The 19,691-nt window shown below is 43.5% G+C and overlaps 1 protein-coding gene across 1 annotated transcript in view; it reads left to right on the forward strand.

The window, feature by feature from the left end:
• Myo16 (myosin XVI) overlaps positions 1–19,691 on the forward strand; it is a 269,234-nt gene that overhangs the window by 42,922 nt on the left and 206,621 nt on the right. Inside the window, exons 4-8 of the mRNA XM_042697004.1 lie at positions 2,950–3,058; positions 10,658–10,782; positions 14,841–14,966; positions 17,827–17,902; positions 19,215–19,383. Of these exons, the coding sequence (XP_042552938.1) occupies positions 2,950–3,058; positions 10,658–10,782; positions 14,841–14,966; positions 17,827–17,902; positions 19,215–19,383 (605 nt within the window). The remainder of the gene's footprint in view (positions 1–2,949; positions 3,059–10,657; positions 10,783–14,840; positions 14,967–17,826; positions 17,903–19,214; positions 19,384–19,691) is intronic.

Genomic DNA, 19,691 nt, shown 5'->3' on the forward strand with positions numbered 1-19,691 from the left:
CTTGATGGATGTTCATGGCTAACACCTCTAATCCTAGCTACTCAGGAGGCTGAGATACAGAGGATCATGGTTCAAAGCCAGTTTGGGACATTCTATTTCTATAGTCTTGGAATAGTCCGGGACACTCTTATCTCTAGCTAACCAACAAAGTGATAGACTAAAAGTGTGGCCCAAGAGAGAGAACACCAACAGTGTGCTAGAGTACAAGGTCCTGAGTTCCATCTGGAGTACCAGTAAACACATACACAGAGAGAGAGGGGAGGAGGAAAAAGAGAGAGACAGAGAGAGAGAGACAGAGAGAGAGAGAAAGAGAGAGAGAGGGAAGAGAGAGAGAGAAAGGTTTTGACATTTTGAGAAAACTTTTGTATTGCAACAATCAAATTGTTTTAATGGGATCCATTATTCGTTAAAAACGTACATTTACTTTTGACCTGTATGGTCAAATAATAAAAAAAAATATCCCAGGTATGAATCCTATCAATGGCATTCTCGGTGATCTTAAAGTGGAATAACAAAAACATGCTGCAGTAACGTGAACTCATGCAGAGGGGAGAATGTGGCATGTGTGTACGTGTGAGATGTCAGCAAGCTTCTGGGCCATTTTCAGGCACTCAGTGTAGACCAGCTCTCCTAATTTATTCCATATGCGGATTCTTTTGTGTTTCTGCCATGAAACACTTACCTGCTGTACCCTGCTGAGAAGGAGACCCTTGCTTTCCTCTCGAGGTCTGCTTGTGTCAGTGCAGAAATGAGTTTTGGGATCCCTGCGTCCCAAAGGGGCAGGTTTTGCCTTTAGAAATTGTCTGGATTCCTATAAATAACTTCAAAATTGCTAAAGCTGCACATGCCAAAATCATTTATTGCAGCCTGCCAAGGAGTCTCCATTCTTAGCTTTACGCCAGCCCTTTTTTGTCAAGACATTATCTCCAAGTATAAGTTCTGTAGGCGATGGCATAAAATAATCCCTGCTGTATTCCTGCGGGAGCTCTGAACTCCCTCACAGTAGGACACAGGAAGACTAAGGTTTTGGGGAAAGCACAGAAAGAACTAGAAGCCACAGGCATCCAGAAGTGAGAGGAAGGACCTGAGGAATCGACTCTGTGGCAGAGTGAGGGTGCAGAGAACTCACAGGTGTGCTCTCACATTTTCCGAAGACCAGTGGTTAGAACTTGGCTACTAGTTCTGTCTTGTCCTCCCCTCCGCTCCTCTCTCCTTCCCTCCTCTTCACCTCAGCATTCCCTTCCCTTCCTTTTCCTTCTCTTCCTCTTTCGTTCCTTACTTTCTTCTTCCTTATTCTTTTCTTCCCTTCTCTTTCTATCACTTTCCTTCCCAGTCCTTCCTTCCCTCCCTCCTTTTCTTTCCTTCCTCCCTTCTTCCCTTTCTCCTCCCTCCCTCCCTTCCTTCTTTCCTTCACTCCTTCCTTTTCCCTCCTTCCTCCCTCCCTCTCTTTTCCTCCTTCCTTCCTTCCTTCCTTCCTTCCTTCCTTCCTTCCTTCCTTCCTCCCTCCCTCCCTCCCTCCCTCCCTCCCTCCCTTCCTTCCTTCCTTCCTTCCTTCCTATTTATATTCAATGTGACACTACCGTCCTTGTAGTTATTATTTCTGTAGAATTTACACAGAGATAGATAGCCAAGCATAGTGAGAGCCTGGTAAAGTTAACTGCTGCATCAATCACACCACACTCACCACCAGCCTGAATCTCACAAGACTACTCATGTTCACGAATGCACCAAGCCCCAGACTCTATCTGGGAGCTGAGGTCCATGAGCCTCTCCACTCCTGAAAATGCTCTGTTAGACTCTAACCAAAAGGATCTCTGCCAGTTATTTTAACAAAATGGGCTGAAGATAAATAATTATTCATTATTGAAAAGGAATTGACTACTTCTGTGAGCAAGAGAATTGGGAAGAATACAGGAAAAGCACGTGCCAGGAGCAGATACTCCTGCTGGGACTAAGGAGTGTGTGTTCATCCCCTGCCCTTAGAGATGGGCTCATAGCCATGTGTAAGTTGAGCAGGGAGCTCAATAAACAATAATGAGCAGTGGAGATGCTTCCTATGACCAATGCCTAAGAGTTAGTGCAAAACTTCCTTTGCCTCTAAGCTGGATGTACAGAGAGGTTAGAAGCACAGCAGTTCCCAGGAGTGCCACCAAAAAATGTCACTCTGAGGGGCTGGGAAGGTAGCTCAGTGGTAGAGCACTTGTCTTGCGTGCATGAGGCCCTGGGTTCGATTCCTCAGCACCACATAAGCAGAAAAAAAAAGCTGGAAGTGGCGCTGTGGCTCAAGTGGTACAGCACTAGCCTTGAGCTGAAGAGCTGAAGGACAGTGCCCAGGCCCAGAGTTTCAGGCCCACAACTGGACCCCCCCAAAAATGTCACTCTGGGTTTAAAAGATGTGGCATAGCCAACCTAATTCATCTCATCAGGCCCTTAGTGGCCACGGGTTTTGCTTTTCAGTAGAGAATAGTTTGGGAGGAGAGAAAAACCCACTGGGAACCGTTAGCATAAACCCTAAGTCACTGTGGCACAAGAACAGTTCCACGAAGTTTCTCTGAAGTAAGGAACTTACTATTTCCAGTTGGTCATTAGGAGTTCACAGCTCCGATGTTCTGAAGATTGCATAAGCCAAGGGCACCAAGCAGCAGCCAACAGTACGGGGCTCACCTCCGCTTGGAGCCATTGCTCTACCTGCCTAGCAATGGGATGGAGATGCAGCCAGACCATGACGTCCTGTGCTCGCTGGAATGCTTTGTGAGCCTAAGTGTCACCACATAGTTTAATATAGTTCCCTGCAAAATGATTCTGACTTCCTCCATGATTCTTCAGGGTTTTATTGAACACAAACTATATCTGGCCACTGATTGCCGATTGGGCTGAATGAAGCGTGGCGTCTGCTTTTTGCCTGCCTGATATGTATAATGCCATTGTTTTTCCTTCTTTTTCCTACAGTCTGGGGCCGATGTTCTTCTCCAGGACGTCAACGGAAACATCCCCCTAGATTATGCTCTCGAAGGGACAGAATCCAGCTCTATCCTGTTGACCTATCTGGATGAAAATGGTAGGCTGGAACTTTTTTGAGGGGAAAAATAAATAAAAACCTAGAAATAAATACATTGTGGAACTATACATACCTGTTCATCTTCATAGGTATGCTGCTGTGCATTCACACTGACATTTCCACCACGAGTCAGTGAATATGGCCCTTCCTTCCTCCCTTCCCACTTTTTGCATTGAATTGTGCAGTCCTTGAGGCTGCTTTCCACAAGCTGGCAGAAACCTAGAAGGCAGTGGTGGAGGGAAGCTGAGCAGCATGTGAGGTGTGTAATTAGCAGGACAGTGTTTGTAATTATGAACTATTCAGGAAGGGCAGTGAGCCCACACAAAGTGGAATTTCGAGATCATGGGAGCCAGGTCATCTCAAGTGTTTTCTCCCCAAAGTGTGGGGTCCCAGTCAAATGGGAAACCATTGACATCACAAGCGGAGCCATGTGTGCGGCCTGCCTTCATCCGCTCCGTGATACTGAGCAGCCAGAGCATCCGCAGAAGAGAGCCCCTGGCTGTCACAATGTGAGCCAGAAAGACACGGGGCTGAGCTCCGACAGGTGGCTGACAGGGACAGGGGAGTTAATTACACGGAGCCAGCATGTAATTCATGACTCAGCCCTGTTGGGGGTGGGAGAGTAGGAGGCCCTGGAATCCCGGGGAGTGACATGGCTGGCGAGAAAGTGGAGAGCCACACACGCCTTCCTTTGCCCTGCTGGTAAGGTACAGATGACAGTGAGGAGGAGACAGTGCTTTACAAAGATGACCCTGCTCAGAGGAAGGTTCCACTTGGAAGAGGCCCTGGCCCAGTGAAGCTCCCCTTCCCACCACTGAGGGAAGTGGTCCCATCATCCTCCCTGTGCTCCGCCTGCTTAATCTCCTGCACTTGCTTGTCTTACAAGGTTTATTCTTAGGAGGGCTTAAAAGAATAATTAGTACTTGGCAGTCACGAATTCATAAGCACAAGGTCTCATTGGTTCACAAAAGCAGGGGAGGAGAGGTTTGCCTTGACGCATATGAGGCTGCCTAAGCTGAAGGTCACCCAGGCAAGGTCAAAGCAGTATACAGGGAAGGATGCTTGAAGCCAAGATTTCCTGGCTGAAGGTTAATGTCCATGTCCCCTGAACAACTTGCGAGGAAGGTCACGGTTCTAGATTTTCAGGAAAAACTTAGTGCACAATGCTGACCACCATATGTACTTGAGGTAGGCTGAAAAACTAGTCAAGAGAGTAAGAACCGATGACGATTGCTTATTACAAAAACAACCATGTAATCATCATCATAATCAAGAGAGAAAAAAGAGAGATTGTGCTGTTGGGAATGGACTTGGCTCCAAATCCATGAAGCTGGCACATTAACTCTGTGCACTTCTTGTCTGTATATAAATAAAATAGATTTCCAGCTGCCACATCAGAAATAATGTGGCTGTGCTTCCTTGGCGAGCTAGTTTTATGCCTGTTTTCTGCTTTTCATATTGGTCTGAATTTTGAAAGCCACAGTCCTAAATGTTTCCTTTTAGAAAAGAAAATTGAATATCTGCTAGCAAATACATCAACATCCTTCTACATCTTTCCAAGTCAGTAGAAGGTTTTGTTTGGTAGGAAATATTGGTATGTGCACAGCTGATATGATCTAGCCAAGGGAAAGCCCCCAAATAGGTGTATTACTGTGGAAGGTTGATTTAAAAAAAAAAAAAAGGAACAAAAATAGGAGGATGCTCCCAACTCTGATTGACCAGGAGAAAATCTGTCATGAGTGTGGCTGCTATAATCAGTTTGTAAGAAACAAATTTTCTGGAACAAACTCAATTTGATATCTCTACAGTTTTTAATTCCATTTTCCTTTTGTCAGTACTGCTGTCCTGGCTGGGCCTTTTCTTCCATCTGCCCTCCCCTCCCTTCCCTTCCCCCACCCTGCTTGGGCTTTTTCTGCATCTGTCAGTCTCTGTCCTGCAACTGCACAGTTCCATGTAAACACTGTCCACCTCCATTTATTCCCTGGCCCTCTCCGTGGAGCACGTGTGGAATTATCTGTGGCAGCAGCCTAGGCTGATGTCCTCACAAATCTCTCACTTTGCACACTGAGGAGATTGCTGTTCTTGGGCCCTTGGTATTTCAACCCTGGGTGGCCATCACCGGGCAGCGGCCGAGCCTGAATCCTTCCCATGGTGCCTCTTGCTGCTGCAAATTGGTAGATGCTGTGCTGTCTGCTGCAACGATGGCAGGGGGAACAGGCGAGGTCCCCAGCGAGCTGATTACATGGAAGATCCCTCGTCACCGGCCCTAATTGTACTGTCACTCCAGCTTACGCCGCTAACCTGGGCCTGAGCAGTTAACCTCAGCTCCCCACCTAGGCTTCTGAGATGTAAAATGGGCCAGTCAGAAGGGCTGATTGAGCCTTTGACGGATGCCATATCTCTCACACAAGGCAAACCAGCCGGAGCACAGCAAAAGCAATCAATTCTGAAATGAAGTGCCTAGGGACAAAAGCAGTGAGGGCAGAGATCAAGATGATGTGGGAAGAGTATCAGCATGTATGTGTGTGTGTTTGCGTGTGTGTGTATACATACATATGTACATATTTACATGTACATGTATACACACATGTATATATTCACATATGCACACGTATATAATACCAGGGCCCCCGTCAAAGCTGATACTTCTCTGACTGGGCACACATCACACCCCACCGGCCACGAGGCCCTAGGGGGAAAGCTCGGCCTGCCTGCCCCGTGACTCTGCTGCTGGCATTCAGCTTCCTATCCTGCCAGCCACTTGGAATGCCCCAGCAACTTCTGCCAGAGAGCTTCCTACCCACAGCCCACCTTTCTCAGCCTTCCAGAACTTTCTATACCAGGGCCATTTCTTTCTTCTCCTTATAACCTTATGTTTCTTCGGCGGTCATCAGCCTCAGCCATCCAGCCAGAAAACTCTCTGGTGGTTTTTCTGCAGTTTTCCTTCCCTCTCTGTGAGCCTCTTTCCATGCTGCCTTTTATGCCCCGATTCCATTTGGGTCCCTCAGTGTCAGCCTTCCTGGAGACCTTCCTTTTCCTCATTGCACAATGTCTGAGTGACCCCACTCTTTTGCTCATGTTGTTACCACTGTCTCATTCCCAGGATTATTGCTCAGGCTTTATTGTTGTGAAGACCTTTAGCCTCTATGGGAAATTTGTTTTTAATATGCATCTTGACTTGGAGGTCAGATGATTTGAAATAGCATGTCCAGCATGAAAGCTGTTACTGTCCTTTCATACTCTGTATTCACTCCTTTTCCATAAAAGCATGGAAGGCTAGTATCAGAACATGTGCTTTCTCTAATGCATCGTGTATAATTGCCACCAAGCCCCAGAGTGTCCTTCTTTGATACCTCTCCACTGTGATCCCTTCCTTCACCAATCATGCTGTTGCTAAGGTAAAGCTGCGGCCTTTCTAATTTGGGTAAGTGCATCATGTCCAAAGCTTGTCTCTGTACCTTAATCATTACAATTGTCTGTCTTTCAGAGGACTCCTGATTCATCTGGTTAGGATAATCCCACGTATTTCTTTTGTTTAATGGAATTTATTCACAATGCATTCCTACGCTGTGCTTTTCAGCTTCACACAACGTTGTGTTTGGTCCTGCCAAATTGTTGAGGACAGTCCCCAGGGATGCATGCTGTCCAGGTTCAGAGGCAGGGCTAGGTTAAGGATCTAAGGCCAGGATGTGTTCGTTTCCCATTGTCTGCCTAACTCTGCACGAGTCTGCCTGAGTCTGGGGCTTATTATGCCCATGAAGCCTAATTCTCTGAGGTAAAGAAATGCATATTACAGTCCCAACATGTGTCGTATCACAACAAATGACAGAGGGCTCTTTGGAGGTATTTCATTTGTACCCAAATGATGATTCAGAAACAAAATGATGAAAAAAATTGAGACAGGCATATCTGATACTCTAAAGAAGGAGGGGACAATCTGCTCTATGGTCACTTCAGAAAGATCTCACAGTGTATGACAGTACCACTAACCCAAGTAGGGCTGGGAAACCTGGAGGGAGGGGGGTTGGTTTTCAGAATCCTGTGATGTCTAGATAGCTGGCCCAGAGCAGGTATGAAGGAACTATGGAGAAAGGACCGTGGTCCCTGGGGAGGGGCGGGGGGAGGCATTTACCTCAGGATATTACAGCACAACTGTACAGCCACAGTATAGCCATGGTGCAGCCATGGTACAGCCAGTGCAGAGAACCACACACAAAGAAAGAGTTTTCCTTCTGAGGAGAGTTAAAGAAAGTTGACAGGTTCAGATTGACGTGAGCCGTTAACAGAATGTCAGTTTCTATTAAGTATTATCAAGTACAATAAGGCAGTATGGGCCACCGCATCACATTTAAGAACTTAGGAATTCCAGGAGAATGGCTTTATTTCTTCTATTTTCGTAGTGAAAAGGAATGCCAGCTTTCTCTTACAAGAATAAATCTAAGCAGGCCTGGGGTTAATTTCTTTTTCCAAAATGAGTATAAAAATGACAATATATTAGGAAAAAAATACCCCTTATCCATTACTCATTACCAAATAGATGTCCTGTGGCCTAAAGTCCAATTGCTTGACTTTCTTCAAGTGTAATGAACAACCAATTTAGTCATTTACATACTACTGCCAAAAAGATTTTTGGACATAAAACAAAAATCTAAACATACTTCTTAATTGATATCATATTTGATTCAGTTTTTAGCCCTTAATTAAAAGAGTAATGTGTCATAGCAATACCTGTGATATCTTCACTGCAGAGGCCACAGGTTGAGTCCTGATGAGCAGTGTCTCAGTCCTCTGTTTCACTGCGTGTCCTTCATCTTTGGGCTGCTCTGTCATTTAATTTTAATTATGTGATTAAATCATTTCCCAAAAGGACCCATTCAGTTTGCAACAAACACTGCGATATTATGACATTTAACAAAATAAGGGGATATAAATGGCTTCTTATACTTCTGATGCAAAAGGGATTGCTGATGTCCAAGAAATAATACTTTGAAAATTAAAGCCAGGAGCTGGTGGCTTACACCTAGAATCTTAGCTGCTCAGGAGGCTGAGATCTGAAGATTATTTTTCGAAGCCAGCACAGGAAGAAAAGTCTGTGAGAATCTTTAATGAAACACCCAAAAAAAGCTGGAAGTGGAGTTGTGGCCCAAATGGTAGCTTTGAGCACAAAAAAAAAAAAAAATCAGGGATGGCACTCAAGGCCTGAGCTCAAGCCCCTGGACTGGAACACACACACTCAAGCCCCTGGACTGGAACACACACACACACACACACACACACACACACACACACACACAAATTAAATTGCATGTCAAACACCTCAAAAAAGGGGGAATGTAGTGATAGTTTTAATTGGTTTGTAGCAGGCCTCTAATTCCTTTAGTAGGAGAATCTGCTAGTTCTTCTGATACATGCTCAAGACTGAGGAAGATGGTAAGTGGGCTTCTGTTTCACCGGTTGGCCTTGAAAAGATGGTTTGCAACAAGTTGCATGATCCAAATCTTTCATCTGGCTTCACATTGATACTATGTGAGTCCCTATTGCACAGAAAGACTCACCTGAACGAAAGGCGCCAGCTCTGTTGTCATCTGCGGTTGATAACCACAGCTCATGTTTACCAAGTGCTTACCATGGTTTTGGCTCTTTCCACTCATCCTCCTACCAGCTCCTGAGGCCGTCCACCCATTCTGTGAACCAACACACAGGAGGACTGGCCTGCCCACAGTGAAACCAACAGTCACCAAATGCATGTGGCACTAAAGACAAATGCTAGCCCATTGTCTCCTCTATTCTTTGTCCCCCCCCCCACCGCCCCACCCCATGCTCAAACGTAAAACATAGACTACACAGGGGTGAAGAGCTCTACAGGGAAAGTAATAGCACCTGCTCCTGGTGGCCTCCACCCAGGGAAGAGTGTTGAATGTGTTCATATTTGACTCATTGACTAATAATCCTAAAACCCAGATAGGTAAGGTGACTTCCCAGAAGTTGGCTTGCGGCTGCAGACCTCCGAGCAGCACCTGAGGAGTGTGGACCCAGCACCATGCCTGCATGTGCGGTGTCAGGGAACCATGATCCCTTCCTGTACGAGATGGGAAGTGCTGAGAGGGTTGTTCACACGGAACACCTTGAGAGGGAAATGCTACCGCTGCCATTATCAGCACAGCCTCATCACCCACATCAGCATCCTCACCGTCAAAGGCATCATGATACCTACCATGAACAACACCGTCATCAGCACCTGAACTGTCATGATCACCACCATGGTCATCGCCATTCTCACCATCACCTGATAATTGTCATCACCACAATCTCAGCCATCACATCCACCATCACCATTACTGTCGTCACCCTCCATCTCCACTTTCATGCCCATCATCATCATTTCCATCATCACCATCACCATCATCATTATCCTTTCGCTCAACACCATCATCATTTGTAATCCTCCTTCCTCACCTTCACTTGGAAACAGAATGCCTCCTCTCTGTAAAACCCAGCTTTGTCCACAAGGCAGGCCAGGAACAGGAAGATAGATGATGAATGAAGAGATACAAGGTACCCCTGAGGTGAAGCTGTCATCGCAGTTCAGGTTAAAAGAAATGCTATGAGAGTAAGAAGTTAGCACACATGAGCCTTTAAAAAATTTTTTTTGTCTGTTGTGGGGCTTGAACTCTGGGCTTGGGTGCTGTCACTCAGCTGTTCAGTTCAAGGCTAGCACTCTAACGCTTGAGCCACAGCACCACTTCCGGTTTTCTGGTGGTTTATTGGAGATAGGAGTCTCACGGTCTTTCCTGCCCAGGCTGGCTTTGAACTGTGATCCTCAGATCTCAGCTTCCTGAGTAGCTAGGATGACAGATGTGAGTCACCCGAGCCCGGCACATGAACCTTCTATGTATAAATCACTCACCTCACTGGAGAATGACTAAGTACTTCACTCAATGCTAGTTACCTTTCTTAATGTGAATAATCATGCAATATTCAAAGGCAGCATCCTTTAAACATTTTTTTGAAGTAGTTTCGGTCAGGAATATCTCAAAGGTAGCAAAGAGAATCCTCCAACAGGGTCCTCAGAGCAACTCTAATTCCAACACTGCCATAGCCATGGTGTATTTACCAACTAAGCAATTAACATTGACCCAGTATTGCTGTTAACTACTGGGGATATTCAGTATTCTCTTCTTTTTAAACTGAAGTGCATTTTTTTACTACAGTACATGATATTTCTTTTAGGATTGACAATTTTGACCAGAAAAAAAAATGAGTGAGCAAAAGTTACATCCAAAAATTTCTTTCTATTTAAGTAGTTTGAACTACTTTGATGAGTGTATAGTGGTCTTTCATATCAGAACAGATATTCCCAGAAAACCTCCAAATTTGACAACAGCCTGGTAACAGCTTTAGAACTCTGATCAACACTAGACTTTTCCCCTAAAGACTACAATCTAGTTAGACATAGAAACTGTAACAATGAGAGCTCATAGGGAAAGAAGGGCTTCTTGAAAGAGTTTGTTGAAAGAACATGGGATCAACTGACCCTGATCCTTGGTGCTCAGCTGTAGCTCTTTGTGTGGACTGAACGCAGTATTCTTTCTCTCCCAGGAGTAGATCTGACTTCACTGCGCCAGATGAAGCTTCAGAGACCACTGAATATGTTAACAGATGTCAAACACTTCCTGTCATCAGGAGGGAATGTTAATGAGAAAAATGATGAAGGAGTGACACTGGTAAGTGGTACATTTTACCCAGACATGGTTTAAATTGATGGAGCAAGTTGATTCTAAAACATACAAGTGGACACAATTACCCATTTAGTAATATGCATTTCTGATCATAAAAGTACTACATACCCATCCTAGAAAACTTGAAAGCCACAGCAACATGTGAAAAATAACATATAAAACACTTAGGATATCGCCTCTTTGGCTGAAGTCAAGCCAGCACAGAGAGGGTCTAGACCACACAGCATTTTGTGGACCTTGGAAGACTCTGGCTCTTGCTCTGAGGGAGGTAAAGAGATACTGGAAAGTTCTATAAGAGACACTTCAGATTTCAAAAGATTGCTGTCTGTGTTGTTTGTGTTGAGGACAGGGTCAGGGTGCGGCTCAGAGCTCAGTTTGGCAGCTTTTCCAGTGAGGTCAGTGGCTTTGCTCAGGGTCAGGTGGTAGTGGAAGGAACCCAAGGTGTTTCAGGTTAGAAGTCCCCCCCCCCCCCCGGTGGTGTCAGCAGGAGACCCTGTAAGCCGCAGTGGAGCTCCCAATGGGTGTGACACGGGACCTGGAGAAGACTTCAGAGTGTTAAAGCTGACATCAAACAATACAGAGAAGTCTGGCAACAGACCATCTTTGGAGAAAGAAATACAGACCTGTATTTGCCATATTGTCTGAGGGTCTCTTAGCTAGCCAGTGGAGGGGCTGAGTTTGTGTTGGGACATTGAAATCTGGAAATCGGGAAAGATTTCCCAATGGATGAAAGAATTTGTAGAGCATTAGTATAACATAGTATTATAGCCTTACTAGTGGAGGCAGAAGGAGGAAGCAGGATTTAAGACTGAGATGAGGGAAGAAGAAGGGAATCCAAGAAGTGAAATCAGAAGAATAAACATGGAGGTAGGAGGAAAGCCAAGAGAATGAGAGGTTCTGAGAGTCAAGAAGGAGGAATGGTGGACTCCAAACACTGCTGAGCACGCTCACAAAGGGAGGTGGTGGTGAGTTCTTCATTAGACTCAGAATCTGGGAGCTGGCTGATGTACCCCAGAAGGGATGACCTGGGAAGAATGGAGTGGCTATTTAAATGATTCACTTATTGCAAGTCCTAAAAGAATGCCTGCCATGAACGAAGCAGAATAGAGCCCTCTCAGCCGTGTACTAGAAACTACTTCAGCTTTATGATTTTTTAAATAAGCCATTGCTATGTGGAAAGTAATATTTATGTTTCAATCTTAGCCAGTTCTTCAGTAGCAAAGCAGTAGAAAGGAATCCACATAGGCCAAGAGGTTGCTATCTTTTGTAACTCCTTCAATGGTGATGTACCTCGTGACTTTGCTCTGATTCAAAAGAGAAAATTGCCAGTGATTGTTCTGTCAGGACTAAATCCCATGATGACTGTCTCTGAGCCACTAAACAGAATGTGACAGTACAAACCAGACAAGGAAGTTGCCGTGGCCCCACAGCTCAGTCCTCCATTCCCAGCATCCATGAAGGGCCCACCTATTTGTGCGAATAGCTCACTGCTGGAGTTTCTTTTCTGAAGGGTGTGCTGTGCCTTTCTGTCTATTTTTGGAGACAGGATAACAAAACACTTTTGTTCACAGACTGATTTCTATATCTTGAGTTGGCAGGTCAATTGTGGTTCAAAATGAGGCATAATTTTTCACACTGCTATACTGTTACGTGAAAGTCAGGCTACCCAACAAAAGGCTCTGTGATTCTGCACTTCTAGGAAAGCGGTGTCATGTTGATTCTGTGCATATTTATTTGAAGAAGCCACAGAAAAACCAAATGGAGTGTAAGGGTTTTGTAAAAATGTCTTAGTTTTTACTAATATTCTTAAAGATAAACACAAGCTTCGGCAAATATGGGGTTTGTTTTTACAAATACCATCTTCCAAAGCATCTAAAAATAAATTCCTGAGTTTGAGTGTATAAATTCTCTTTGGAAATATCCCTTCAATAGCTAGTGTATGTATTACTGAGACACTGGTACTCAACTATTTTACCACAGAATTGGGTCTGTCAGAGCTCAAATTAAAGATTACAATGTCAGCCACCTCCCCATAAGCCAAGAGTTATTATTTTATTCCATACTTTCCTTGGCTATCTGGAATTGACCATAGGTCTCTAGTTATAACAGTGTTTAAAACATAATAGAAATATTGCAGAGAATTACAAGGAAAACCAGCTATTAGGAAAGATAGTAGTAGTAAAAGATTCAACTTGTAGGAGTCTAAATTCCATTTCAGACACCAAAACATGTGTCCTTTTTAATGTGGAAACTTTATATCTTGAGTGGCTTAGCTATTTGTAATTCATATGGTGACTGTCAACTGAAATCAAGATAAAGACTAACTACTGAGGTTTTACAATGATGACCTTTCATAAACATTCTTTTCTCTCTTGTAACAGAGAAAATACATGATTTGGGTTTCGTTTGTTGCTGTTCCCGATTTAACCTTCACTGGACATGAATTTTTCAGCCTCTGTTGGTGTTGCTTGCAGCCAGTGGTCTGGGCAGCCTTTCTAGCAAGATGCTGGGGCTGGTTTGTGTCTCTGCACACAAACAGGGTACAATTTTCTCTGTTGGATCAGAACAAAGTCATGAGGTATATCACCATTGAAGAAGGTACAAAAGATAGCAACCTCTTGGCCTATGTGGATTCCTTTCTACTGCTTCTCTACTGAAGAACTAGCCGAGATTGAAACATAAATATTACTTTCCACATAGCAATGACTTATTTAAAAATCGTAAAGCAGACAAGGTACATCAAGAGGCTGCAGCTGGTGAGACTTAAGTTTTCCCTGTGAGAATTGTCTCCTCTCCACAGGGGTTGGCCTGTGGCCTTGGTGTCATTAGTGCCCGTGGTTCACCCACTGATAGGCCCACTCTTGACTCAGTCATATAGATTCACTTTCATACTAACACAAAAGACCTCCTGAAACCCGGAGGCTACTGCATTCAGAGGAAGCTACCCATCATGTATTGATTATTTGAATCATGAAGAATAAATTAGAAATGGGTGAAACTTTCATACTCTAGAAGAACAAGTATAATAAGAATATATTTCTAAAAGCCATGTGGACCACTGGATGGAATGCTGCAGATGATTTTGTAGACAGAAATCGATGGGCAGATATATGGAAAACTTGGCCTCTTAGGATAGGAGCTTTCAGTAGACAAATCATTTCTCATCTAACCAATTGAAAGTATAAGAAATATAGTACTATACATTGCAGATTGAAGAGTGTAAGTATAAGGGTATAAAGGTACAAAAACGAATGTTTCCCTGAATTCCACCAATAAGTATATTTAATGAGCTTTTGTTTTAATTTTATTGAACTTTGGTCTTTGTACAGAAGAAAATGCTATGGAGTCGTTGCTACCAGTCCTAGAAGGTGGTATACATGTCACTAAATTTAACTTATTATTTTTTCCTAACTTGATAGTTTCTTTTATATTATGTTTGTGGAGTAAAATCAGAGGATTGCTTAGGAACCTTATTTAAGTCAAGTATAATTATAGTTTGCTGAGAAAGGCTGATACCTTCAAAATGAAATTTACCCATCTGAAAATGTTAAAAATTCTTAGCAGCTACAGAACTGTTATAAAGCCTGCCAAGACTCACTGACCCCTTCCAGAGCCTTTCTCAGGTTCCCGTCTGATTCTGAACCCCAGCTCCTGTACTCAGGGCAGTACTGGTATACCAGAGCCAGAACTCAGCCTTCCCCCTGTGAGCAAGAAGCAGGGAGCTATGGAATTAGTGCATTCTTCATGTTCAGATCCTCAGATCACAGCCAAAAGGAGCTCTGGGATGGATACATTGGATACATGCCTACTGCAAAGAAGGAAAATAATAATAAATAATTTACATTGATCAACAATTGAGAGTATGACTTTCAAAGAATGTGATGACACCTACAGAGAACAAATAATAAGTGTGTGTTCTTTGTCTAGCTCTCTGAATCACAGATCCAATATTTTATTAAAGCACTTTCTTTAAATGGTGGATTAAACTGTTACTAATGTCCCTAGTGTTTCATGTTGGGTAACAAAACGTCTTCTCATCACAGCTCCACATGGCATGTACAAGTGGCTACCAGGAAGTAGTGTCCCTTATTCTGGAACACGGAGGTGACCTCAACACAGCAGACAATCAGTACTGGACCCCTTTGCACTTGGCAGCCAAGTATGGCCAGGTAAAGTAAAGCTGGCCATGCAGTGGCCTGGGAGGCAGAGCTGGGAAGGGCCCAGGCCATGCCGGCTCTGGCTGCATGAGTGCAATAATGCTGCTCTCAGGAGGGCTTTCTAGAATGCCTGATCCTCAGCTGCTTTCCTGCCCTGTGAAGACACGGGTCTCCTCCCTCGGAGTGCACAGGGGTGACGGTCATAGTTCCTAGTGTTTGTACCAGGCCAGGACATCATCTGAAGCAGAGACTCTGAGCTCCGACCCACCGTGCAACCCCCAGAATACATCCTGGCTAATGAGAAGCTGCTCACGTGTGGGTATGCCATCATTGCCCAATGTAGAAGAAGAAGTATGAGGAGGAATGAAATGTTTTCTGAGGGAAATCCGAAGAGGAGTGGAAGGGAGCAAGAAGAACAGGGTGGCTGCAAGAGATAACACAGGCAGAAATGCAAAGAGTTCTGTGAAATACTGGAGGAGAAGGAAGCATTCTTTCTATAAGATTCAGGTAGAAACAGTCCATAGTAGACTCATGCATAAACAGCAATAATTTATTAGACAGCTTTATGCCTTGGGTGGGAAATGTAACCCATGGTTCTCGGGCTTGGGACATTTACTGTTACAGTGTAGAGTGTGTACCGGTGAGCAAGGAGGTACAAATTATGAGCACCTGAGGGCTTTACACATTCTAATGTCCTTTTAATAATAAATCTACCAGTCAAGGTATTGATTTTGGACATTTTAATCAAATGGAAAAATGACTTTCAAAAATAACTAGAGCCTGTAGTATAAAATTAAAGTTCAGCAATTCACTGTTTCCTTTTCTATGTCCTGGGTGCATATCTGAGCTTGCAGACACATGGATGCACACAGGCACATGTGCACACACACACACACACACACACACACACACAAACACTCACAGGGTGCTACTACACTCTTTGGGGGCTGGCAGCTAGCTTGCCTCGCAAGTTCCCTCAGGAGAGATGAGTCTCTGGGCTGAGTCGCTGGGTGGCCCGATCTGAGGCGATTTCCCCATGGGTCTTGGGTGTGAGTACAGGGGGAGTTCCAGAGTAGACCTCAGTGCTGGCCTGCTTGCTGACTTCTGATTGGAAACGCATGGGAAATGGCCTCTGTGTGGTCAGAAAGGAATTCCCCAGTCGGAAGACGCTTCCTTGTTGTACTCATGAGTGTTCACTTTCCTGAGCATGAGATTATTTTCATTGTTGGAGGTTTTTGTGTAGAAAACAGTTTGCTTTTATCACCTAAAGACTGGTGCACTGGAGATTAAATCTAAACATGAACTTTGGAGGGGACGTGAGCATTCAGACCACAGTCACGACGCATAGGGCGATATCAAAAATAAGAAAACCTTAACAGAATAGCAGAACCCTCTGGACAATCATAATTTAAGAAACTGACTGAAGACCATAAAGAAAGCTAGACAAGCCTTCCATAACCCAAGCCCCCTCCCTGGTTAAGCCACAGCCAGCTGTCTTTTGCACCAGGATTCTGGCAGCGTGACTGCCCTGCCCTAGAATTAGTGGATGTAAGCAACAACAGGCTTGTTCAGAGGGGAACACACAGAACAATCACTAGGAAGCATGTCACTTTGGGTGATTGGCGCTGATCACTTTGGTGACAACTCCACCTTTAACCCTACACACTCAGTCCCAAGTACGTGCGCCCTCTGTGACCACCAGGGGGCAGAAGCAAGAAAATCCACTCTGTGAGAACAGGGCCGAGATAAATACTCCAAGTCACTTCTAGATCCACTGCTAGAAAGGTATACAGAGATGTATTTGTACAGTGCAGTTTTATGTAGCCAAAAAAATCAAAGTGTCAATTGAGATGAACCCAACATCTCAGATAATTCTCAAAAATGCCCTGGGGAAACAAGAAAACAAGACATGGAAAAATATGTACATCAGGACTTCATTTCCATAACGTCATGAATAGGCTAAGCAGCATGGTGCTTAGAGATGCTTTGTACGTATTTTCTAACATATCAATACTGAATCCAAATTCTGTGATAGTGCTCACCTCTTGAAGAAAAAATGCACAAAGATACTATAAATGACATATTTTTAAATGTTAGAGCACTGACATTTAATTGCTACTTTCCTGTGTTATGTTTTAATTTTTGCTCTGTGATTGTTTTAAGTTATTTTATGTATACAATTTGCATGTATACAAATGATGTATGTATACATTTTACATGCATACAAATGATGTATGTATGCATGCATTCAGTAAGTAACCATGCAAAACACAATCGTTGCTCTGTAATGTTTCCATTACAGATACTTCGCATGAATGATGTGCTTAATTCCCATCTGTTCTTCACGGTCAGGACATGAGAGTGTGCTCCCCTAGTCTTAGGTTTATAATAGTATCTTCAGGGTCATCATGGATGGATGGATGATAGCAACAGCTAGACTTTGCTCATGCAAGATAATTGCTGAAGTAACACAAAAACAAAACATGGTGTGACATATAATTATATAAAGTGGCCTTAAAGAAAAGGGAATATAAAGTATCTTCTTCATGTCCTCAGCCCTCCGGCCCTTGTGGAGAACTGGATTTTGTTCTGATGTATGGGTCGCAGATGTGGTCTGAATACTGACGTACTCTGAGGGGCAACTTTGATTATCCTTTTTTTTTTTAAATTGTGAAAATACCGTACAGAGGGGTTACAATTACATGGTCAAAATAATGAGTACATTTCTTATCAAGCATTGTAGCCTCCTCCTTTGTTTCCCCTTCCCATCCCTTCCCATCCTCCCCTCGCCCCCCACCCAATCCTCCTCTCCCCCCAAAGTTGTAAAGTTCATTTTTCCACATGACTAACTTTGATTATCTTTATGTTGCAGACACACCTAGTGAAACTGCTCCTGCTGCACCACGCCAACCCCTGCCTCGTGAACTGTAATGAGGAGAAGCCTTCAGGTAGGTGGTGGTGCGCTGAGAGTTCTGGAAAGTCCCATCTTCTTCCTTCCCTTGAACAGGTTCCTCTGTCATTAGCACAGCTAAGAAATGTGAGCTTGACTCTCCTGGGCAGATGTGAAAATGGCTGCCATTCCAGCATGACCTATAATCTCCCCAGTGTGCCCGCAGGAGGCCAGGGTACAGGGGACTTCCTTGTATTTTGTTTTTCCTGAGCTGATCTTCCAGAGTAATTGACTCATTCAACACCACTCACTTCACAGTGTGTTTTGATTGTTATTTGGCTGGGTTAGGGTATTCACATACACATTAGGATATTTAAAAAAAATATAATATATTCTGCACAGGAATTTAGACTGAAGAAATTGGAACTATGTGTCATGCTAATTTTAGATTGAATTCTTAATTTAATGTCACTAATTTCTGGTAATAACCTTTTAAAGACTTCTATAATTCTTTTTATCATCATGGTTTTCTATTTTCTCATAAGAAATAAATAACATGTTCATTTGTAGCTTTCAAAATGAGTTACTACTCGTAGCTAATTCCATGATATTTAAAGTAGAAGAATTCTAAATAACAGAAAAAGAAGTCTAGTCTACATAATATAATTTTCACAGTAGCAACTGATCTTAACAATGAAACAAATCTATTTCTTTTTCTGCTTGTGAATGCCCTACATACCTTGCACTTACTTGATTATTTCTAGGGATAGATTATCTGACAAACTTCCAACGTAAGCCATAAAAAAGTTTGCTAAGAATGAAATGACAATTGTTTTTCAAGTTCAGCTTCAACATGAAGATTCACCTTGAATCTTTCATTTTATACATTATCATCCAGTAAAAATTATCTTCATGAATTTTTATTTGTAATTAAATATGTCACTGATTAGGCATGATAGCATTCATGTGTGTATGTATGCACTAAGGGGCTTGAACTCAGGGCCTGGGAGCTGTCACTGAGCTTTTTTGCTGAAGGTAAGTACTCTGCCACTTGAACCACAACTCTACTTCCAGCTTTTTGATGGTTAATTGGAGGTAAGAGTTCTGGCCAGGCTGGCTTTGAACTATGATTCTCAGATCTCAGCCTCCTATATAGCTAGAATCACAGAAGTGAGCCACTGGTGCCCTGGGACAAGATAGTCTTCAAACACTAGTGCTGTAGTCTTATCCCTCCCTTGATGGTGTTTTCTTTGCTTGTGTTTTTTAACTGCTGAAAAATTTATATCGTTTAATCATATCTGAATTATTGAGAGTAATAAAGTGCGACTATCATCGCAGACTTTGTCTGACTGTCTTATTGTTTCCTGTAGACATTGCGGCCTCTGCGTTTATTGAGAAGATGCTTCTGAAAGCTGAAATGGCCTGGGAGGGAAAAATGCAAGAACCACTCCCTCAGGGATCTCTGCCTGGCCCGATCTTCACAGAAGAGGAGGCCTTCGAGGAGGAGGGACAGGAGCTTCCAGCCCTCTCTAGTAAGCTGTAAGTGTCTTCATCCAGCAGGGCATAGCGGTGTACATGATGAGCATATATGTACTCATGAGTATATATGATGACTGTATATATCCATATATCATAATATATGGTGAGTGTATAAACGTGTGTGTATATATATATCATATTTATATATATCATAATATAGGATGAGTGTATATATACATATCAGTATTTATGACCTCTCCATGAACAGGTATAGGGCACTGCTCAGGGAGCGATCAGTTACTTTTTTTGGGGGGGGTCCGGTCGTGGGGCCTGAACTCTGGGCTTGGGCACTGTCCCTCAGCTCTTCA

Source organism: Dipodomys spectabilis, unplaced genomic scaffold, assembly GCF_019054845.1.
Source record: "Dipodomys spectabilis isolate Male_0828 unplaced genomic scaffold, ASM1905484v1 ptg000215l, whole genome shotgun sequence".
Taxonomy (NCBI): Eukaryota; Metazoa; Chordata; class Mammalia; order Rodentia; family Heteromyidae; genus Dipodomys; species Dipodomys spectabilis.